Genomic DNA, 23,292 nt, shown 5'->3' with positions numbered 1-23,292 from the left:
AGAGTTTTGCACTCCATACATACTGCCAAATGTGGTGAACAAAGGATACAAAAGTGGAAAGATTTCTAATTGTGATGACAACAGGTATTTTGAGTGCTTCTCTCTGCTTTCAGCTCACGTTTTCCAGTGTTTGGGTTTCAAACATGAAGGCATGTACGGTCCTGTTTTTGTAATCACTGCAGCCTGCAGCAGCAAATGGGATTCAAATCTGCCCAGCTCCCTTTCCATACTCCTATCTAGCAACTTGGAATGGTGAGTTAAAATTTTTAAATGAACACAAAGTTAGCATTTTCACTGATTATATAATTGGACTTTATAATGGAACATGCACTGCATTTGTAATATAATCCACTCCAATAATATGACATGCTGTCCAGTGACGTACAACAACAGCCAGTCTAACAGTTCTGTGTTTTAGTTAAAGGGAGTGAAATGCTACAGTTTTATTTTGTGTTGGTATGATACAGCCATACAGTCTATGGATACACGTACATAGAAGAAGTTGATAACTTAGCACTCCAACACCTCATCCAAGTATTGAAGGCATTCATGTGACAGCACATGAGAAACCGCTAAAGTAATTATTGGCTCCAAAATACCAAGATGGCAATGGTCACTTGAGCCTTGAGGCTTCCAAACAGGAGTTTACAGTGGGTGACAATCATTTATATACAGTCTAAGAGTGAAAACTATGTGCCTTTTCAAATATTTGCTCATAATCCAAAGTTAAAAAACCTGGGGAGGGTTTTCGCAGCACAGTTATCAGTGAACTCTGCAGCACAGTTTGATAGGTTTGTGGTTTTAGATAACAATATTTAACCTGTCCATTTTCATTATTATTCTAAGAATAATGTTAGTAAACAAATTATGAATATAGAAGTCATTAAATGCATTTTAAATTTTGTTAGTAGTTTGTTTTTTTTATTGAAATACTGTACATCTTTACATGACATCCAAAACAGCACACTGACATTTGGTGAGAGAAACTAATGAACAAGAGAGGCAAAAAATTAGAAAGTGTAACCAAACATGTCAGATCCTGTCATGTGCTACGTCTCTTTTACAGTCTGAGAAAATTAAAAAAACATAAATTATGTGGAAAAAGCCCCCCCAAAAATTGTTTTTTAAAAATCTGCTAATATTAAAAGGGTCCATTAATAAAAGAAAAAAAAAAATCAGCATTCATCTGGTTGGTGAAAAATCCATTAGCAGAGCAGCTGAACCCACGCACAGATGACTGCATAAGGCATTTATTTCAGGAAATCTCATGTGGATCCTCAGTCCTCCGGAAAACTGCAAGAAAATTCTTTCCTCCATTTCTCTGCACTTTCTTTCCTTCCTCTGTGCAGGTACCCAGACGACTTATGATGACATCATCGGCCTGCCAAAAGAGGATTTAGGATTGAATCACATCTAAGGGTACAGCAGACCAAAACGTGCATTTTCTGACACTGTTCAGTAACTTTTTAGCAACTTATTCTAACATACAAATCAATTTACCACCATTCTGCGCTTTTCTGATCAATAATAGAAAATTTATGTTTCCTATTTAAGGAAACAGTGCAATATTTCCTACACCATAGAATATATTTCTCTCTACCAATATTTGAAAAGCCCCCCCCTCCCCGAAAAACTATTTACTATTTCATATCCTACTTTTGACTACTTTGCTCCAGTGAGCAGCTGAACAACAAATGCTGATGTCATGACCTGCAAACACAGCGATGCAAAGCATGTCAACGTACCAGTTCTTCATCGAGGACCCGCGTGAACAGTGGATGTTCACTGAAGTGCTTCACCATCCAGAGGTGGACTTCCTCCACATCTGTGATGGTATATACCAAACCCTGACACAAGCAGACAAACACACAGACATCATTAACACAGCTCTGAGAAAAATACTAAAACTTTGCTATTTACTGATATGAACCCATTTATCAAAAAACAAACACACTCGCTGCACTGATGAAAAAATAACAAACATATATACGAGTCTCTTTTTTTTGACACTGTCAGACATTTCAGACCTGCAGTTAGTTATATGGTTTCATCACCTTTGGAGAGCAATTTATCTCTAAAGATAAAAATAACCTATTGCCAACACAGAGGTGAATCACCTGTGTCAAGGTAGTTTACTTTGGAGACAGTGCTGATAAAATTACTAGAACTTGGATTTCTTTGAACACTTTGAAAAGGCACAGATTTCCACACCAGTGCATGTCAGCACGTATGTGTCTTAATTTCCAGAAAAAAAAAAAAAAAGCAGGGTGAGGGACGCCGTTTTATCCTGCCGTTCTGACAATACCCAAGATTTAAAACTTAGTCACAACTTAAAATTAGACTCGTTTTGGTTTGAAACTGCCTCTACAAATGAGCGTACACTTGACAGCCTCCGCTCCCACCGGCAGTTCTGGCTGCGAGCCAACGCTGAAGGCCCTTGTAGAGTTTGCACGCACACCTGCGCACACACAACGTATGTATGCACACGTGCATCAATGCACACACACACAACGGAGGAAAAAGGATAAATTTAGACACAAGCCTTCCATTGTTCCCCACAACCTCCATCAGCGTTCACTCCCAGTGTCCCACTGCTGCCTTGACAGCTCTGACAGGCAGGACCTGGGTGTATAAACCAGCTGTAGGCCACACCGGTTCCCACATTTTATTTCCTGTGAACTCACAGGTTTGTGCACAGTTCAATCATGTAGGAAACTAGGGAAGAAATGGTAGTTTAATTTTCAACTGTGACCCATAGTAGGGAAAAAAATATTAGTTGCATATATGGAAAAATACTTACAGTAATGATACAAGCTAAACCACACTGTTTTAAGTGGTTATTGTAGTGATACACTATCAATTTCCACTGTCAACAAATTCCATTAAAAGCTCCAAACCATCAGTGGACTCAGCCTATTAAAGCGGGATTCATGGTAGTGCATTTGTATAGGTTTGCGTTGGTGTTTGGATATACAGAGTGAAGGATTATTGGTATACAACCTACAAAACATATACAGACCCTAAGTGGGCTTGAACAGAAAGGGCAGCAACAGTAGAGTTTACCGCAGAGAGAGAAGTTTTCAACATTGTTAACACTGCAGGGCACGCTGAAGGACCAACAGGAAGCAAGAGTAGCCCACAGACTTCTTTATTTACACATTTTTGACACTGCCCCCCGGTGACAGTAACACAGTACAACATGGAGATGGCGGTCTGCAAAGCTGTGCATAAGCTCAGCGTAGGATCAACGCACAACTACGCTGGTCTCTGAACAGCTGTTGTGTTTATCCAAAGACATACGTGAACCATACTGCAGCACTGACGAAAATGTTACTTTAACTGAAGCTCAGCGCTAATGCAGTAGCCATTCTGACTGTGCATCACTCTGAGATTTCCTTCTTTTCATACACATTTCAGTAAAAATGACAACCAATCAACATTTCTTTACTCCAGGTGACTGAAGCAGAAAAAATGTGTTTTTTATGTTTGTTGTTTGTAGTTTATCTGAAGCGATAAAATTATTTGTGCATTTCCAATTTTAAATGATAAGCAAGAAAACTGAATAGTTATTTTTTAATTTATTATCCAGTACAACAAGTGAGAAATGTAAAATAAAGCTCAGGACAGAATCCTAAGCTATGTATTTTTTCTACTCATTTAAAAAAATCATAGACTTTATCTTTAGAGTCCGACCGATATCTAAGTTGATAGTTTCTATTTGTTGATTCATTGGTATCTGCATTTATAATGGCCTGTTGCCCACCAAAGGGCACTCTACAAATTCCCTGTTGGCAACACGTTTTTGGAACGCCACATACACGACAACCCGCTGATCCAAGCAGTGTCGGGCAGAGCGTCAATAAGCAATCCAACTTACTGTAGCAATGAAAAAAGATTATGTTTAAATGCAATTATCATATAATCTTAATAAGAATTCATTAATAACTACACATAACAAATCTGTTATGTCTAAAAGCAAAACAACAAAACAAGTATTAGCTGTTATATCGGATTCTCTTACATCCCTAAATATCAGTATTGGTCTTAAATATCCGATATCAGTCAGGTTTTAATTACATTGAAAGAAAACTGGAAGAAGGACAATGTTTTACATTTTTGTCTGATAAATGATGTTTGCATTAATGTTCACTAAAAACTTGGAATAAGCATAACTCAGATACATACCCCTACTCTGAGCGTGTAGGCGTATTCTGCCAACAGAGTGGGACTAATGATCCTCCATTTGTGCTTGGTCTTCTTAAAGTGAGGGTCAGGGAAGAGGAAGAACATCTTAGTGAGCTGAGAGACAGAAACAACATGTTAACAGTCACACAAGCAAAGACCAAACAAAGTGTAGGCAGTTTTATTCAACTATATTTAGCCATGCAACACAACAAAAGATGAGAAAATCTGGCCCCCATAATATGCTGTTGGATTTTAAACACTGAGGATTGCAAAAGTGGAATTTCCCTCCTTGATTTTTTTTTCCTTTTCTTCCCACAAAGTTCCCCGTGTCTCCGTCCTTGACAAGTGTACAAGTGCAGGCTCCGTTCATATTTGTCTGGCTGATATATTAAAAATACTTCCAGTCACTTTTTATTAGTTAAAATAAATAACATCAGGTACAGACAGAGAGTTGTGGGGATAATCACCGGGGACGGCTACAGCCTCAGGGGCTCCTTCAGTGCTGATAGAAGGTGGAAAAACCTTCAAAGAACTGAATTATTTTTGGGTTACAAAACACACCAACAAGAGGGAGGAAAAAAACAGAGTTTGAATCTTTTAGATACACTGTTCCAACACTTGAAACACGGCGTGCATGTGGGAAGGATTGTGGCTAGATTTTCATTTCTAGTCTGGGTGGTCTTCACTTAATACTCTCACTTTGAAAATTTGAATGATTTTGAGCCTATTGTAAGAAAAGGTAGACACCCAACGTTAAAGGAGGATGCAGCTGCACTGTTTAGCTCTGGGAAAAAAATATGAGCCAAGAGGTATTAATGCTTAGAGGCACTGAAGCTCTGCAAAGTTGCTCTTAGCACTGTTCAAAGTCCCAACTCTTTCCAGCATGTCCTATTATTTTAAATGACCTGAAATTGCATACTAAAATATAAATAGATTAAACAAATGTGCATGTTTCTATATGAAACACCTTCATGATTTGTGCTCCATAAATGTGTCACTGTTACAGTTACTCCTCTTTTTCCCCCTTTAGTTGATACCCACACAGGGCATTTGAGGTGAATTTTTTATGCAGGATACCTGAATGAACCCTGGTACACTAAGCCCACTGAGCAGTCTAATGCGGGTTTCAACAAGTCATAGAGCGCTGCAGCTAATTGGGCCGGATAAAAGGCGTCTCGCTCAGCTGATGTGATGTCAGTCAATGACCCCATTGTTGTGAAATCCCTGGATTTATTGGACCTTGTATAAATTAATTCAGTCCATATGTTGAACACGTGCATATTCTTATTACCTTGGCATTTCCAGCACAGACTGTCAGCGTCAATTTAACGTTTTTAAAGCCCACGTTGGCTGAGCCATTAAAAAAAAGGTCAGGTTTGTATATGTGCTCTAATTCAATAACCTGCACATAATCATATTAATGCTGGCCCTATATAGCAGGTAGGTACATGTGGTTTTTACTCTATTCAAAAAATGCATTAGTACCACAAAAATGGTGCTGCAGTGATATATTTTTTAGGTTTGCTAGAGAACTGTAGAAGCTAAAATGAGCACACAAGCATTGAACCGCAACAGAACCTGTAGTAGATTTTTGCAGCTGATGCTGATAACAATTTTATGGGAGTATTTATATGCAAGCTGGTAAATATCCACACAAAGAAAGAAAGAAAGAAAGAATGTGTTTCTATTTTTGCCTCTGTACACCGCCACAAATTTAAATAAGGCAACCGATATGTGATTGAAGTGCAGTGTTTCAGCTTTAATTCAAGGCATTTAACTAAAGTATCTAATTTACTGTTTAGGAATTACATTTATTTATATACACAGAGACTCAAAAACAATTGACTGATGAGCAGCTTCATTTCTATGTGAGGCCTGTTTTTCCTGTTATTTTGTGACAAGTAAAGCAGACAGAATATCTTAAGTTGATTCAAAGTGTTGAATTTTTATGAGCGCTAAAGAAATACCAGTGAGGGAGGTTATCATTAGGCTGAAAAGCTAAAATAAACCCATCAGAAAGATAGAGAAAAACTTTAGGAGTGGCCAAATCAACAATCTGGTGCATTCTTAAAAAGACTGAATACACTGGACAAGCTCAGCAACAATGAAAGACCGCAGAAGACGACTAAAGGTCATGATGACAGAATTATTTCCATGATTTAGAAAAACAACTTCCCAGAATGATGGAAGGAGAAACGTATGGAGATTGAGAGAAAAAGCTCGTGATCCGAAGCATATCAGTCTAGTGTTTATTGATGACGTGACTGCTGACAGAACCAGCAGGATCAACTCATAGCAGAGCATCTCAAGGGAGAGAACACAGAATTTGGTCATGTCTGAGAGTTTTACACTTCAAAAATCCCATTTAAAGTCATGCTAGTTTGTTCAGTTTATTTTAAGTGTCTGAAAATGAGGATGACGCATACATATGTGTAACTCCTAAACAGTTAATGCAAATTTTTTGTTAAACTTTAAAAATCTGCACTTCATTCACATCTTGATGGTCTGATTTAAGTGTAAGAACTACATATAAACTGTGTTATAGATGAATGCCGCACCGCAGACACTGACATCCGGTGTTATTATCTTATTCAAGAACTGAACATTTAATTTTAAATGTGTTTGATATTTGCCTAAAGGGGAAAGGTATTCTAATTTGATATGTCAAATGTGTTTGAAATGCTTTTAATTTCTTTAAAAACAAAAGTGAAAAACTGCAACTGATTCAGAAGTGACTTCTAACATTTTGCATTATGTTTGATTGAAGCCAGCCTGAGCCAGCTTTGGAAATTTAAGAGTTCTAATACGAATTCCAACAAAAAGCTCAATTAAACCAAATTAATAATGTTCCCTTTTTAATTTCTTAAATCACACTGCTGCCTTATAATGCCCTCATACTTAACCTTTTTCACTAATCCATTTTATGCGGGTAAGAGACCAAGAACATTTTTTAGGGGACTAATCTGCAGCATTTTTGTGAGCTCAAAGCGAAATATTTCTGCAGGAATTACTGAGCGAGTTAAGCCAAAAGACACCTCTGCCGTGCTGATTCATTAAACAGCAGCAACCCACCTGTCCTTTACAAAAGAAGTTGGGGAGGTACTTCATGGCATTGCTACGAATGCAGGCGATGTTCTGGTAGCTCCCTGGATTTGAGGCACGCAGCGACTGGATACGATCCTGAACATAATCTGACACTTTCACCCGGATCTCCATACCCAGGATGAGCTTATCTGGGAAGAGTGGAGATAACTCCACTGGAGTGCAGAGAAAATAAAGACACAAACATGATGTAGATTATGGAGCAATAAAAAGCTGAATGTGGTCTTTATACACAGGTTGTGTGTACTACCTAAAAGCCCCCCATATCCACATCCAATGTCAGCAAACTCGACTCGAGGGGGCTCTGTCTCACTCAGGCTGCCAGTGAATAAGTCTGGATACAGCTTGGACCAGTCCATTTTATCAGGACACACAGGGCTGAAGAGGAGGAGGAGAAAGTACATCACTATAAACAGTTTTCAATTAAATCGTCTTCTGCGGAAGACAGACCCCCTTTAAAACTAAAGGATCCATCAGCAGCGATCCTCTATTTCCTGTTTCTTTTATGTTATCTGTTTGTTTTATTTTCATACCAATCCAAACACTCAGAAACACTTAATCGTGCTCACAGAGAGCCGTGCACATGGAGCTCACTCACTAATCAAAGGTGTGGTGCGCCATCGGGTTTGAATGGGCTCGCTGTCTGTAGTAACGCTTCTGCGGCATGGACGAAGCCATGATGGCTCAAAGGAAAGCTGTTAATGCTGACGGTATTCAGGATGTTCACCCAGTTATGAACAAACTGCCGGAATCTGCGCTCACTCACGCTTGTTTCCACTCAGTTTGTTAGTCGAGGGGTTTTTTCGTCATCACCAAGCGCCCGCTCAGGGTTGCCAGGTTTGCTGATACCGGCTGAAAAACTCAACATTACAGTTTCTTTGTTTTCAAGTGATGTGTGTTGTTTTTAATGTTTACTGATCTATTACAGAAACCACAAAAATATGTAAACAAATTTTACCTGCACAAAGATAAACGTAAGTGTAAAAATGCAACTCCTCCCTAGTTGTAAGATGGAATGAAATTACCTTAAAGTTCTGTTTCTTTTCATGGACATGCTAAATGCAGTTAGCTATTTACTGCCGTAATGCAGCGTAATCTCTATGTGGCTATATATAGGGTATATATATCAGACCCAATGGGAGCTGATCCTCAAGCTTGGAATTGTGAACGTTCTTCAGTATCTTAGCTGTTCCTAGGACTGCTGTCTTCTGCACAGAAACCTCGGATGTTGTGCGTGGGATCTTTTAGAATCTTATCTTCCAGTTTCTGGGTTTGATCTCCTAGTGCTCCCATTACTACTGGGACCACTTTTGACTTTGTCTTCTACATCTGCATCAGTTGTTCCTTCAAGCCCCTAGTACTTCTCTGTTCTCTTTGCTGTCCACTGGGATGGCCACATCTATCACAGCTGTGGTCTTCTGCTCCTTGTCAGCCACCACTGTGCCTGGTTGACTGGCCAGCAGCTGCTTGCCTGTCTGGAAGTCCCACAGGATCCTAGCACCTTTGGTGGTGTCTCCCGTATGTGGCAGAGATGTTCTTGTACACTATCCCAGCCACTTAGTTGTGTCTCCACAGCACCTTTGTACAATCTGTAACTTGGGTCCAGCTGGCTGTGCTAGACCCCTGCCTTTTTAGATCTGATTCTTAGGGGCCACACGTATTCACTCAGAATGACATCCAAATGTCTTTACTGTGGATCCTGGTGGGGTGGACAAGGGACTGGTGTGATTTGCCTTGGAGTGCTGTTTTCCACAGTCCCAATGAATTCCTGATTAATTTTATTAGCTCACTATTAGTCTTGTTCGGTGCCGAGCACTCCAGTGGTGCACTGAGTCGCAGGCTTTCTTGTTGTCAGTGCAGGTGATGTTCAGGTTGGCCTGCCTGGTGTTAGAGTCCTGGTGTACTGCTCTATCGACCAGGAGCTGGTGCTTTGGCCCTCTGGTGTTATTTCCAATGCCTTGCTGAGCTGTGCTCATGTATTGACTCATGTGCCTACTCAGTTTACTCAGTTTGGTTAGCACATTTTTTAATATTAGGATTTTTACTGACAATTGACTGTTTAAAGCATCAAACAGTCAGATCTTTGTTTCCTAAATTGAGACGAGACAAAACCTAGAACATAAAATGTGACATTCTATGCACTTTTAACACATCCTAAAGTTTTATTGGGCATTTTCTTGACTTATCCATCAGTTCAACTTTAAGTGAAAACAGCACAAGTTACCAAGATCATGGCAAACCCTCAGAAATACACAGAAACATTAGAAGGGGAACTGCTACAGTGGTCATACGTAGAAGCACAATCATTATCACCATCAAAATCTCCCTTACGTTGTCAAATCCAAATCAACCTTAAAAACAAATCCAAATCAAACTTTTTTTTTTCTTTTCTAAGTAAAACAAACTTGTTTGGTTACATTTTGAAACCTTAGTCATAGTGTTAAAAATGGTTACTTGCTTTAAGAAAGAATCTGTTCAAAATCTGTTTTTTTTCCTCAATTCACAGGCTTCACATTTAAAGTCTCAAATAAAAACTTCAAGTTTCTCACAAAATAGGTAATACTCATCCTTAACTTCAGCAGAATCTGAGAAGGAAATATGAAAGTGGAAGTTCACGGCAGTGTTTATATGGCAGATTGGGATTTTATTTAATTAAACCCCAATCAACACTTTTCTCCTCCTTAAACATTACAGCACTTTAGTCAGCTTCATACGGTGGTCACTCTCATGACCACCTCATGGTTGCTGCTGTGCAAGTTGTTGGGTCTTAGCTGGCTGAGGAAATGTAAAACAGTGTAGCCACAGTGGTGGTTGAGAATAGTCCTGATATGGCGGTTTGCCCTCCGGCTGCTGTCTGTGACAGTGTGAGAAGAGTTCCTCTCTACTCGAACAGTGCTTTTGCTGCTGGAACTGATGGGGTCCCCTAAGTCCTTTGCTTTGTCATAATTCAGCACTTTCCACTTCTGGTTCACCGCCTGCCAGCGCTTAAAGATCCGGTAGACAGATGATCCTTCGTGGATTATAAGACCTGCATGTGAAGATCAAAGGCAAGAAAAGAAATGTTACTGTAGGCATTTAAGGATGTAGAATGTTTCTGTCCTCATCTGTGTTTGTGTGCAAACCAGAACATGGTGTGCAATGTGTGCTACAATTCCCAGGTTAACTGACATGTCTCCTTGAAATAGTGTGCAGCGGTGGGCAACAGGCTTTGAAATATGTGTGCTCTCATGTGGTGTGTGTGTGTGTGTGTGTGTGTAAAAAGTGTTATTCTATTGGCAGTGCCATGTATTGGAGTCTGAAAGGTTTATCAGAGGGCCAATCTTAGCAGCAGGTTGTTATTTCTGGCCAATATGGCGATGCTGATCTATCAATGTCTGAATTTATAACAGCTGATAAATAAAAAATTTAAAGAGTAAATAAGTGACAGGAGAAACACCAGTCCACCATGTCATGAGTGTTAATGTTGCATAGTTTGTCCACTAGAAGGCACTTCCTGTCAACTTCCAGCAACAATAACCAGCTGATCAGAGCAGAGGCGGGCTGAGCATAAACAAGTATAGCGGCCTGAGAACCAGCCTATTCATTTATGTCCTATGTAATGGACATTTGTTTTTGGTCTAGATATCTTTTGACTTATTTGAGCTGCCCTACTAAGTCCTGATGCACTAAATAGAGGACATCTTCCATTGATATCTCATGTGTTTGGGTGGCCTCTTTTAGCTCCAAAGAGGAAGGAAATCACAAAAAAAAATTGAATGGGAAGATCCCTTTTTCCTTGGTTCTCAAGAGGATATATCAGAATATTTTATATCACCAAATATTGGTATTGGTTTCTGTCTCAAAAATTCTATATCATTCAGTCTCTAATATAAACCCTGCTGTATTACAAAAGCAGCACACTCAGTGTAATACCTGCGTGTCAGACCAGAGTGTTCCTCTCACCATTGTCTGAGTACAAAAAGTTTTCAGGCAAACTCTTTCAGTTTTCTTCAGTGTGAAATCCTAGTGTTAACTTCATCCTCTTTGTGCTCCAGATTCGCTTCGTCTCCCTGCAAGCTCCTGATCCTCTTTGGTCTGCCTGCCCTCCATCAGACCTTCATTCTATGTGGCCAAAGCCATTCAGGGACATGCTCTCCTAGAATTCAGATCTAACAACGCTAACTTTTTTATATTAAAGCCACAAAAGCATCTATTCAAAATGTATTTGGTTTTATTTAAAAACCTAACAAGAAGCAATCTTAATATTGGGGATGCTTGGTTTTCCTTTAAAAAGGAAGTAAGCAATCATATTAAATTACTTGTTATAAGCTAAGTTTGGATATGGTAACTGAAAAAAAAACATAAAATAATGTATCTTACAGGATGTAGTGCAATTTTGTGTAATTATAGGGAATATACTCTTGTCATTCACATAGCTTGGAAATCAGTGGTTCTTTATGTATAATCATGTGCAAAGGTTTTTGATCATTTTTGATACAATAGTCACAACAATAAGAAAAACAAGGATCCTGATCCCATCATCATCATCAGACTGCAACAGATGGAGCTATTAAACAGCAGCTGTAGCAGGTTTTCTTTGAAACTACCTTAAAAATCAGTGCAAGTTAGAATTAGACTCTGTATATACTCTAGCCAAAAAAGTCACACATTCTAATATTTCACTGAACCGTCTTTAGCTTTAATGCATGCATTTGTCTTGGCATCGCTTCAACAAGCTTATGCAGTGTCACAACATTAATTTTCATCCTGAGTTGCGTTAATTGTTCGCCAAGATTTTGTACTTATGATGGGGGAGTCGGAAGTGTTCTCCAGCACATACAAAACATTATCAGTGGGGTTAAAGCCTGGAATCCATGGTGGCCAGTCCATGTGTGAAAATGATATTTAATGTTCCCTGCACCACTCGTCCACAAGAAACCCCAGCAACACTTGGGCAGGCATTACACTGCCCCCACAGGCTTGGACAGTACTAGGGATGATGGTTGCATCACTTCATCCCTTGTCTTCTAATCCTGATGCAATAAGAGACAACACGACCCTTTTCCATTGCTCCAGAGTCCAATCTTTATGCTCTATAGGCAAATAGAAGCCTTTTTTTCTCCACTGATATGTGGTTTTCTTAAGGCTGCACAGCTGTTTAGTCCCATCCCCTTGAGTTCTCTTCACATTTTGCTTCTGGAAACACACTCTTGCTTTCATCAGTAACCATAAACAAAGCTGCAGGTTCTACTGTTGATTTGCTTTACAATTTGATTTCACCAAATATTTAAACAATCTCTGACTGTTTGATCATTCGAGTTTTCTTTTCTGACCATATTTGTTCCTCAAAGTTGATGGTAGTAATGCCGTGCACCATTCTTAATATGATTTCAGTAGTTTTAGTAAGTACATTTTAGTAGCTTGATGCAGGCCAATAATTCAACCCATCTTTTTTCACGACAACGGCAACCTGTTGCCATCCCAAACATGTTAATCCTTGTAGTAATGATCCAATGGAAAGCTCCTAAAGCACCTATTTACTTAGATAAACCAAACCGTTGCCCTTTTGTGGGAACCTTGCAGTGTATATGGACTCACGACAAATTACTTAGAATAATTACCAAATGATAAATTCTAATAAATGATTAGGAAATTGCAGAGTTGTAAGATAAAAAGTCAGATTATGCAAGAATGGCACTCAGTTTGATGACATTTACACCAAGTGTGAAATATATAATAACGAATATGTGGCAGCCGTAGTATCTGTGTCTTACCTATGCAAACTATGTCCATGAAGCCGTACATGCCGTAGCATATCTGGAAGAGAAGGTCCTGCCGTTGCCATTTGGCTGAGGGGCTGAGAGAGGACCAAACCAACCAGGAAATACTTGCGATGAGGAACAGAGAGCCGAGGATAATGGCTGCAATCTGTACCTTCTCAATCACAGTCAGAGAGATGGCCTGCCACTGGGTACAGACACAAAAACTGAATGAAATGGTTTTTCAGATAGAAACTGCAAACTGCTTCTTGATTATGTGAGATAATAGCACAGAGTTTGAATCGTTGCCGTACATCTAAAGAGGCCCTGGTTTTTTATCAGCACATATTTCCCAGATGGTTTCTGTGATTTCTGGAGCATAATCACTGAATCTCACAGGCAATAACAGAAATTGTGTTTTGCAGGTTTGAAAGTGGATTTGAGGATAATCTGATCTCCATAATGAAACTACAGACTCTTCTCTGTTGCACCTTTTTGAAAGAGAATAAATTACAGGGAACAAAATTATTCTTCGTAAGTTTCAGTGTCTCTTCTCTTTTTTGTCCTGCCACAAAAGAAAACTCAAAATTTGTCAAAATTGGAAGCATGTCTACTCCTGATTCTGACTGTAACTAATCATAACTATGGTACTGTGGCATTTATTAATTTGGCATGTATTAGCCAGTATGGAACAACAGTAATGATGGCACATTCTCCAACATAGCATACGGCATCTCTCACACAGAAAAAGGACACAGGTCGAATATGTTCTGTCATTTCCTTCCCCTGGCCCCAGACCAGTCAAGGCAGATGGCTGCCCCTCCCTCACTCCGGTCCTGCCGGAGGTCTCATCCTGATAAAAAGGAGATCTTACTTTCCGCCTCTGCCAAGTGCTTGCTCACAGGAGATCATCAGATTATTGGAGTTTCCTTTCTAAAATTATAGGGTCTTTACCTTGCATTAGAAAGCTCCTTGAGATGGCTGCTGCTATTAGCATTAAGATGCTGAATTCACTTAGACCAAATCATTCAACTCTTTCAAATGTGCAGTGCCTCATTTTATTGTTCTTGGCAACCTCCGCCTGCAAGCCCTCAATCCTCACTGTTTTCTTCTCCATTTGTTCATAGAAACCCTAAAAATAGCTCTGTGAAAAGTATGCAAAGCTACTGTGCTTCCTGTTGGGAACCGGTGCAAGTTTACTGAACGGCATGAGTTCAAAATGACTGGGAGCCTGAGGGGATGGTAATGTGAATACTTCATGGCCTCTACAGAGTGCCAGCACATTGATTCTTAGATTACAGTGACCCCTAATGTGATTATTGTGCTCCTCTGCCAGTCAGTCACTCAAATCTGGCAAATTAACCTTTATTGATGGCTTTCGGCCATAAAGCCATCAAGGATTTTATCCTTGTAGCAATTCTAAGTCCTATAGGAAGGTTTTACACTGTTAACATTAAAACACAGTAAGAGTAGAACAAAACCACATTGACCATACCTGCAGTGGGTTTTTGGTTCTAATGGCCAACACCTGGTACTTAAAGTAGCAGAGCTCACAGCTCCAGGAGCCTCTCTCACTGATCCAGCGGATAAGGCAGGACTGGTGGGTACAGCGCACTGAGCCATCACAGCGACAAGGGCTCAGCAACTCCCCCTGCAGGATGAAACATTAAGTGCATGAAATAGCCTTCCACAGAGCCTCCTGTAGGGTAAAACTCCCACCGAATGAAGATTTGAGTCACACAGTTGACAGTAAAAATAGGAATAAAGATCTCTATCGTTGATTTTGATTTTCACAGCTTTAACAGTGTTCCTGATGTGTTTTACCTGGCGAAGACATTGTTTGAGGGCATCTCTGGGTCACAGACCTGTCTGGAGCAAGTACCAACAGATAAAATAATTTACTGTTTCTGGTTGGCAAGAAGGGGGGTGGTAAATGTTTGAGTTATGCCAGTGGGTTTTATAGGGTATGTGTGGCGTAGTTACAAATACCGTGAATTAAATCAAGACTGGACTCGTACTCCATTGCAGACAGCTGCAGACACCGTGGATGAATTGTTATTCTATATTATCTACAGGTCTGCTTTCAGGAAGAGTACACAGTTAGCGACTCTGCAGTGTTGTGGTTGTGCTGGCTCAATTGTGGTCACTGCAAATTGGATGCATGTCCACTGAGATATACACCCACTGACCTGTCGATGTAGAACGTGTAAAGATACATACAGTTGTGTTCTGTTTTAATACGGAGTTAAAAACTAATTACACTTTCCATTGTTTTGCCTTGACTGATAAGCACTGCCTGTACATGTAACCTCACAGTGTTGTGTTATCTCTCTCTGTAGTGAACAGGATCCTGTAACTCCAGCCTCTCCTTTGGGAACCATCTTAGAGTTTGTTGACTCTTCCTACTCTTTCTGACAGCTTGGAGTGCTTCTTTACTTGGCAAGCTTTGCTGGCATTTCATACTGAACATTGTTTGGCTTTTTCAGCCTGCTGCTGTGCTGCTGATGCTTTGCTACTCTCTTTTTGTGGTGAAGTAATCAATAGCCAGTGAGGCTTTTTTTTGTTGTTGTTGTTAAAAAAGGAGAGTTTTTGAAGAAATTCTAGGAAATTATTACTTATGGGAAGGTTTGTGGTTTGAACTTTGGCTCCTCCAGTCTGCATTTTGATCTATCCTTGGTAAATATACCAATGGAAATGGAATGGAAATGCAGTACATAGGGCTAAAAAACAGAGTTGGTATTGCATGGTTGGTCAAAATCTGATTGTACTGCATTCATAATTCCATCAATTTTGACCAAATCCCCAGCACCACCAGCTAAACCATGAAATAGCCTCTGCTGTGTGCTACAAATGCCTGCAGACACTCACTGTTGTACCTTTCTCTCCTTTTTGAGCCTTTTTTTTATTAGTGAATGATTTATAGGTCAGTGTTAAGAGGTTCAGCACACACAAACAACATTCCTCTGAAAATATTCAGGTACACGGAGTAGTCTGAAAATGAGTGAAAGAGCAGCCAAAGTCCAAAAAAATAAGAGAAAAAGACAAACTTTGAAAGACCAAGAAAGCCTGGAGAACTATCGCTTAAGACCACTTTAAAAATGACAAATAAGTCTGGCTAATTGGAAGAAAAATTTAAAGAAGCAAGAGGCGGCTCAAGATTTTTGCACAGTGTATAGCATATATGTGCTGTCTGCCTTAATATCCTGCGCTTAAGTGATTTCAAACATGAATTCACGATGACACTATGTGATATTCTTTGACTATATGCTTCCTAAGACCTTTATCTGAATACACTTACCTTTCTACTTCCCCCTTAAAAGAAACCACAGGATATCTGGTGCAGGTTTTCATTGTCAGCATGAGACTCCCTAAGGCCTTTGGACTGACAACACTCTTGCACATCTTAATTTATTTCCTGTCTGACTCTGGGTGACGTGCGAGGCCTTTAATTATGTGGATTTCTGGAGGCGAACCAAAAACTTTACGGAGACCTCCAGCAGAGTCTGTCTGTGGGAGACACTTTCACTGTACTTTGACCTACAGAGTCAGAGTTATTAAACAGATACTACCCTTCAAATCCCTTAGAATAACAATGAGCATAGATTGATTTATTTTCATGCTGAGAAATCCTTCTTAAAACCTTTCTTTATTGCTTTTTTAAAACAGCCTAATTTTGTGCATCAGATGCTGAATCTGTTACCGTAAAGACTTCACTACTTCACACAGTACATATAAAGCTCCTCCCTTTTCTCTGAGACTATTCTTAACTGATGCCCTTTGTCTGCCCACTGCTATTTTCAGATCGCTGTTGATAGATAGTTCCCCTATTTTAGTCTTACTCTCTCTGAGTTCGTTCTCTCTCTCTTTTTTAAACTTCAGAGCAGATGTAATGCAGTCTTCCAGATACTGAAAACAAGTTGAAACTGATCTACAGTAGCTGACATGTTCTCCATGTGTTTGCAAAGGAAACACATGGAATCCTTACTACATCCATGGCACATAAAAGGAATCCTTACTGATTTTACACATCAAGATTGCCTTAAAGGTCCTCTGGAGCACTTTTGCATTTGTGAAAAAAGATGTTATCACAGGTTATATCTGGCAAGCAATACAGAATTGTCTGTTGATGTACTCTCAGACTTTGGGGGCAGTGGGAATACTGAACTCCTTCATACCTGAGCATGAAAAATAGTCTTAGATTATTTGTTCACTCTTTTTTGTAACACAAGGAGACTATATGTACAGTTTCACTATGCAAACTTGAATTGACAGTATATTATGCTGAATCTTGACTCTTATGTGACTCCAGTAAAGGCTGAGGGGCTTTATTTGTGTGTGTCAGATGATACCACTTACTTACTAGTCCTCAGCAGCTTCAGGAATTATCCCCTGCTCCTAGCATTACACACCCAAATCTCTAACTGAGTTGCATTGTGGGTAATGCACAACACTTTTGGAGTTTCAGTCCTCACTGGTAAAGTAAAAATCTGGAGATTTCACCCTCTGCAGCTTTATCGGCTGTTCCCTTATTTTCCAAGCAGATGGATCTATGTGTTTGATTTGGCACAGATTTTACACCAGATGTCCTTCCTGACACAACCTTTATAACGACTTGGGATGGGCATTAGAAGCACACTTGTTGTGACTTCCTGAGAACCAGGAATTGTTCACATTTCAGGTAAATGTGTTAACCATTACACCTGCTCCAGGTTTGACCATTCATTAAGTCTGCCTCTAAGTAAATCACACTCAAGTAAAGTATTTGAGTGCATAAAGAAAGAGCTTGAGTGCACTGGGCTAAATGCAGCTCAGGCTGGTGGTAAACTTTAAAGATCTGGCTTCAACTTCTTTACTATTTTGGACAATGAGTAAATTTTCTAAGCAAACGTTCTCCATGTATCCGGTGGAAACTTTTCTTGTCTTAAGACAGTTTCTTCAAGTGATTAGAGGGAAGCACCATGAACAAGCCACTGCTAGAGGCTCCAGTGGTGTTTGTTCCTCCAGCACCAATACCTTTTTTTTCTAACTTTACCTTTTCTGGCCCCTGGAAGCAGATCCGGCACTGCGGTGATCGCGTCCCGCTCTCTGAGAGACTCGGGAGTGAAGCAGCATCCATGCTTCCTACTCCTCCTCCCTGAGGTTTGGCACCTTCTTTATCCTCAAACGCCAGGCTACGTGGCCGGAGGTCAGAGCCATAGTACTCCTCCTCGTCGTCCCGCTGAGAGCAGCTCAGCTGTGGCCAACCACAGCCTCCAATAGCGAGCCCTCTCATCGTGGTCTGTGTGTTCGGGTCAGTGTCCGTCCTCCTGCTTGATCCAGAGCGCATCAGTAGCAACACTTTGAGTTCATTAAAGAACATCCGGATGCGATACTTAAACATTCTTCAGCAGCTTTACTACACAGCCACAAACAGAGCAACCTTCAGCTTCACTGTCACAGTCCCTTCATTATTATTATTATTATTATTATTATTATTATTATTATTATTATTATTATTACTATTATTATTATTATTACTATTTTTGTTGTTGTTGAGGTATTGAATTGATTCAAGTAGACAGTTCAAATCTTACTGAATAAAATTCAGATCTGAATTGAGAAAGCATGCGACTAACATGATAGGCTATTAGATCAGCCCATAGCTCTTTGCATATCCTGTTGTTATAGCATGTGCACCGCAATCCAGCCAATAGGGAAGGATTATTTTTCATGGATAGAGGCGTTTTCTTTCGGGATTCAATGGAGGCTGAGAGCCACGAACTGTGAGGCACAAACATTAAAGTCAGAGTAGTCCAGCAGCATCCTCTTACACGTCTCCATCCCGCTCGCTCGCTGATATCGCAAGGTTCAAACGGGTCATCTCGATGTTGTAAATCACCAGGAGCTGTCCGAGGTTTGCCACAAAATGTTTTCTTCTTCTTCGTGCGGAAGAGCAGCGAGGGTGTCTGAGGTGTGGGGTTGATGCTGAATCCTATTAATAACTAAGTCCAATTCGATTTATATTTGAGTTTCTCATTTACCCACAGAGCGGGTAGAATTACACGAGGTGACAAGCGTGCATCCTTTGTTGTCTGGCAGTGGCGTCCATCACTTCGCCACTCTTTCCTCCTGTTCGCTTTAGCCCTTTCCCCCCCTCTCTCTCGTTCTCTGCTGTTACATCGGGGGGTGGGGGGGGGGCTCGTCCCGCACTTTCTCCCCTTAAGCAGGTCCGACAGCCAGATTATAAAGTTGGAATCCAGCGGCGTTCAATCTCAGCGGAGAAAGCGAAGAAAATAACATCACATGAAAAAAAAAATCCTTTCACAGCAACTTGTAATACCACTTCTTTTCCCGACCATCTCTGCGCCACAAATCAGGGAGAGCGAGAGGATGCCAGATATGGATTCCTGTGAACACAAAAAGAGCCGACCGCAACTGTCCCTTCCGGGTTGCTAAAAAAAACTGCACCTCTTCACTTATTTAGCAAATCATATAAAGACCCCGGAGAATAGGCGAGACAATGAAGTGCCACTTCACCTGGTAGACTGTAGTATAGTGTCTCCTTCATCATAATCCCCAGGATGCTGAGATTCGATTTTCAGAGGTTTCGCATGCACGTCAGCTCAAACCACCCAAACTTCGTTATCTGTATAGTTTCCTATTTTTTAAAAAGACCTTTGCTTCTTGCAGCTAAGAAGAAATTATCTCCATCCTTCATTGGTGGTGTAGCTGCTGACTGTGGCTGCTGTCCAAGGTGCTGATATTCATGTGACGTTAAAGCCACGTGCTGTTATTCATCTGATGGTTGAGAAAAAAAGCAACTATTGTAATAATCCAGTGAGTGAGTGTATGTGTGTGGTTGTGAGCTGTTCTGGTATTACCCATGTTGTAGGGACCTAAATCTACTCAAACAGTCGATTTATAGGGACACGTCTTTCTTCTGGGGACAAAAAACAAAGTCCCCTCAAGGAAAATCATTGAATTGCATGGAGGTGTGGGTTACTGTAAGGTCTGCACAGGGAATGAAATGTCCGCAGTAATCATTGAAGCCCAACAGTTTGTGTGTGTGTCTAACAACCAGAACAAAAGCTCTCCAGGGTTGAAACAGTAGAAAGTGTGCATATAAGATGATTTAACAGATCCATCATTCACAGGAACATAACAACACAGCACACATAACTGTTTCAGAGGAGACAGTGTACGGTTTATTATTAAATAAATAAACATGCTCTCTGTTCTCCCATTACAAGAAGCAGTGATTGGGCCGGAGCGAAAAGGCAGATTCAAAAGATGGAATGTTTCACTAGAAAGAAAAAGCTTTATTTATTGTTTTCTCATGAGACTTGATCACAGGGGCTGGAGGGAAAACTAGAGTCAGTGGTGAGGAATCCACTGCAAAAGAGGGAAAAGTGAGTTAGTTGTTGCAAAATGTCAGGGGGAGCAATTGTGGATGTGATTAGTGTTTACCTTTGTCCGGCAGGTAAGTGTCAAGATGTTCCAGACAGAGAAGGATCCAAGGGAGGAATTCCTTCGACAGGTGCTTCCAGGAGCAGAGAGGCAGCTATGTGAGTGATCTTGAGTGATACTTTCTTCAGTGATCGATTAAGGAATGTACTGCATTACTTTTAAGAAAAGTCACAAATAAAATGTTATTCATTAATTTTTTTGAGTAACAGCCCCCAGTACTATTTACAGCACAGTGGTGAGTTTTAGCTTAAAAATACAACATGTTATAATAAAAACTGTAAAAGTATATTATGTTTAAGGAAGTCTACAAATCGCCCTGATTGGTGATCTGTCTACAGTGTCCCTGATAGCTGGGATAGACTGTTTTCTTACAGTCGTGTAGAGAGAACTGAAGCATGTCTGCATGGACTCTGAGAACATCAGTGTATCGTCTGTTCGATGTGACAGGGACCAAGAGTTTTGACTGCACAGATTGAAATGATTATTTTGAGCCATAGGGCTTTGACCTGAACAAGTAGATGCAGTCAGACTGCTTGGTAATGTCCTAAGTATAAAGAGGTCATGTAGTGAGATCAGGAATTATTACTCACATTTATTATAAATCACATTTTTATGACACAAAGTTTGTTTTAGCACATTAAGATCACAGCTGCCACACTTTCACCCAAACCTCACCTAAAGCAACTGCAAGGCTTCTGTGTAGGTGCAGATGTTGTGGTATTTATTTAGACTACATGAAACTGTGTGTGCAAATGTGCATTTGTCATTATTTATTTTGGTATTAAATAATTTTTTAATTTATGGCTTAATGTGTTTCTTAAAGCAGCCACTGTTTCCCATTTTGACAGCTTCGCATGAAGATGCAAAGCTGTCAGGAAGGCATGATGTCATCCTGATGTCATTACCTGGTAAGGTAACAGAAGAGCTTCTTCGGAGTTTAATTGGCACCGTCTGTGTTCCAGCTTAACCAAACTATCTCATTTACATCAGCTGATTGTGGAGGCCAGGTCGTCTGATGCACCACAACACCTGGAGGCTGTGTAAGGGCCACAGGTTCACCTGGTCTGTGATACATAAAGCCATGGTAGCTGGAAACATAAATCTAATTGGACCAAAGTACATACTTTGGTCTTCCACTAGTTCAGCTTGTGTCTTGGCCCAAGCAATTTTCTTCTTATTATGGAGCTCCCTGGGTAGTGTGTGCTATTTGAACTGTGGGAAGCATTGGGCTCTACTCTGAGGTGCTAGTAATAGGCAATTTGAGGCTGGTAACCAAACTTTCATCAGCCATTGTGACATGAAATAGTAGGCAAGCACGGGTGTTGCTAATCACATTAATGAAGGCTCAGTTATTTTTAGGTCCAGAAGTATCTTTAATGTGATTAGTAACATCTGTGCTTACCTACTATTTTAAGTCAAAATGGATTTTGTGAAAGCAGACTGTCATACTGAACAGTTTGACAGTTACTTGGATTTTATAGAACAAAGGATCTTCTTATTGAAAATGACATAAACCTCCTTGAGAAGTAAATCAATCATTTAAAGAAGGAATATAGAGAAAAATGATACTTCTTAAAAACATAAGAAGTCTAGTCTGAGGTGATGAAACAAAGCAAAAACAAATAAACAAAAATCAACAACTAGATAAATTATTCCAACGAGATAGAGCTTCTTTTTTTTTAACCATACTTAGATACAGAGAAGACATGAAAGAAACACTGATGAAACTTAAAGAACATCCTGAAGCAGAAGGAACTTTTTTTTTAGTCCATAATGACAGTCAAAGTGAATACGATTAAAAATAACTTAGTACAAATGATATCTTCAACGAAGAAGAAGCTCACTGGGTTTGTCAAGCACTGCAGATGTAATTGTCAATTTTATATGATTTAAGAGGATGAAGATCAGTTTACAGGCATTCTGAAAACACCAAACTTGCTTTTTTCAAGATGTAATTAATACAAATTCAGTTTAGAGTAGATTATGATACCCAAGTATTTTTTTGTCCTTTCAAAGTGTTCCAGCACCATTACTGGTTAAAGCAAAAGATTTTGACTTGAGGTCGAGGTTCTGCCTCTTACTAATGAGCACTCAGTAAGGTTTGTATTTATTATGCAGTAGTTTGTTTGCTCAAATCTACATTTGTAGAATATTAAAACTGAATTACAGTGCTTCTTGAACTTGTAAAACCTTTTTTAAAATATAATACTGTTATCTGAATAATTTGTTTTTTAGAGTTAGCAGAAAAATAAAGGTTCAAATCATTAATAATATCAGAGAAAAGAAACGGTTTCAAGGTAGAACCACGAGGCACCCCTCACTGCTGTGTAATCAAATCTGATTTGCACTCATGCAAAAGAACAGTGCTTAAGTGTAGCTGTGAAAGATTAATTAAGTAGCTAAATAAGAAATTAATAATAATATACTTAATTATATGAGACTAATAATATAAACATTAATCCAAATTATGAATATAATTATTAATCTGTAAAGCCCTCTGTTATATGACCAATATCATAGATTAAATGTTAATGTTAATGTATGAATGTCACAAATTGGCTCTGTGTAAGCAGAAAAGGCCCCAAATGCAAACTCGCGGAGACGAAAAGTTAACTCAAAAAGAACACAGCTTTATTGCCGGCATGGTGGTCATACAAATAACAACACAAAACTAAATTAAGAAAAACTAATGCACGAGGAGCCACAGGGAGACTCACACACAGCTATAAGGGAGGACGCAACACTGAACACAGGAAGACTGAGGACTTAAATACACACATGAGGTGATCAGGAGAAGTGGCAACACATGGGGAAACAGCTG

The 23,292-nt window shown here is 39.7% G+C and overlaps 2 protein-coding genes across 2 annotated transcripts; both read right to left on the bottom strand.

Moving 5' to 3' along the window:
* Positions 1–360: 360 nt before the first annotated feature.
* LOC134627153 (tRNA (guanine-N(7)-)-methyltransferase-like) lies at positions 361–8,069 on the bottom strand. Its single transcript, XM_063473091.1, has 6 exons — positions 7,886–8,069; positions 7,538–7,665; positions 7,258–7,442; positions 4,186–4,299; positions 1,746–1,847; positions 361–1,381 (listed from the first exon to the last, which is right to left on the bottom strand). Exons 1-6 carry the CDS (start codon positions 7,963–7,965, stop codon positions 1,256–1,258), a joined length of 735 nt encoding a protein of 244 aa, XP_063329161.1. The 5' UTR covers positions 7,966–8,069; the 3' UTR covers positions 361–1,255.
* Positions 8,070–9,444: 1,375 nt separating this feature from the next.
* On the bottom strand, positions 9,445–18,456 carry LOC134627152 (E3 ubiquitin-protein ligase MARCHF9-like). The gene is made up of 4 exons (XM_063473090.1): positions 18,058–18,456; positions 14,521–14,676; positions 13,041–13,233; positions 9,445–10,315 (listed from the first exon to the last, which is right to left on the bottom strand). Exons 1-4 carry the CDS (start codon positions 18,403–18,405, stop codon positions 9,996–9,998), a joined length of 1,017 nt encoding a protein of 338 aa, XP_063329160.1. The 5' UTR covers positions 18,406–18,456; the 3' UTR covers positions 9,445–9,995.
* Between the last annotated feature and the right edge of the window lie 4,836 nt (positions 18,457–23,292).

The sequence above is a fragment of the Pelmatolapia mariae genome, linkage group LG5 (assembly GCF_036321145.2).
Source record: "Pelmatolapia mariae isolate MD_Pm_ZW linkage group LG5, Pm_UMD_F_2, whole genome shotgun sequence".
Taxonomy (NCBI): Eukaryota; Metazoa; Chordata; class Actinopteri; order Cichliformes; family Cichlidae; genus Pelmatolapia; species Pelmatolapia mariae.
The sequence above is the reverse complement of the archived record's forward strand: the minus strand, read 5'-3'. Positions and strand labels throughout refer to the sequence as shown.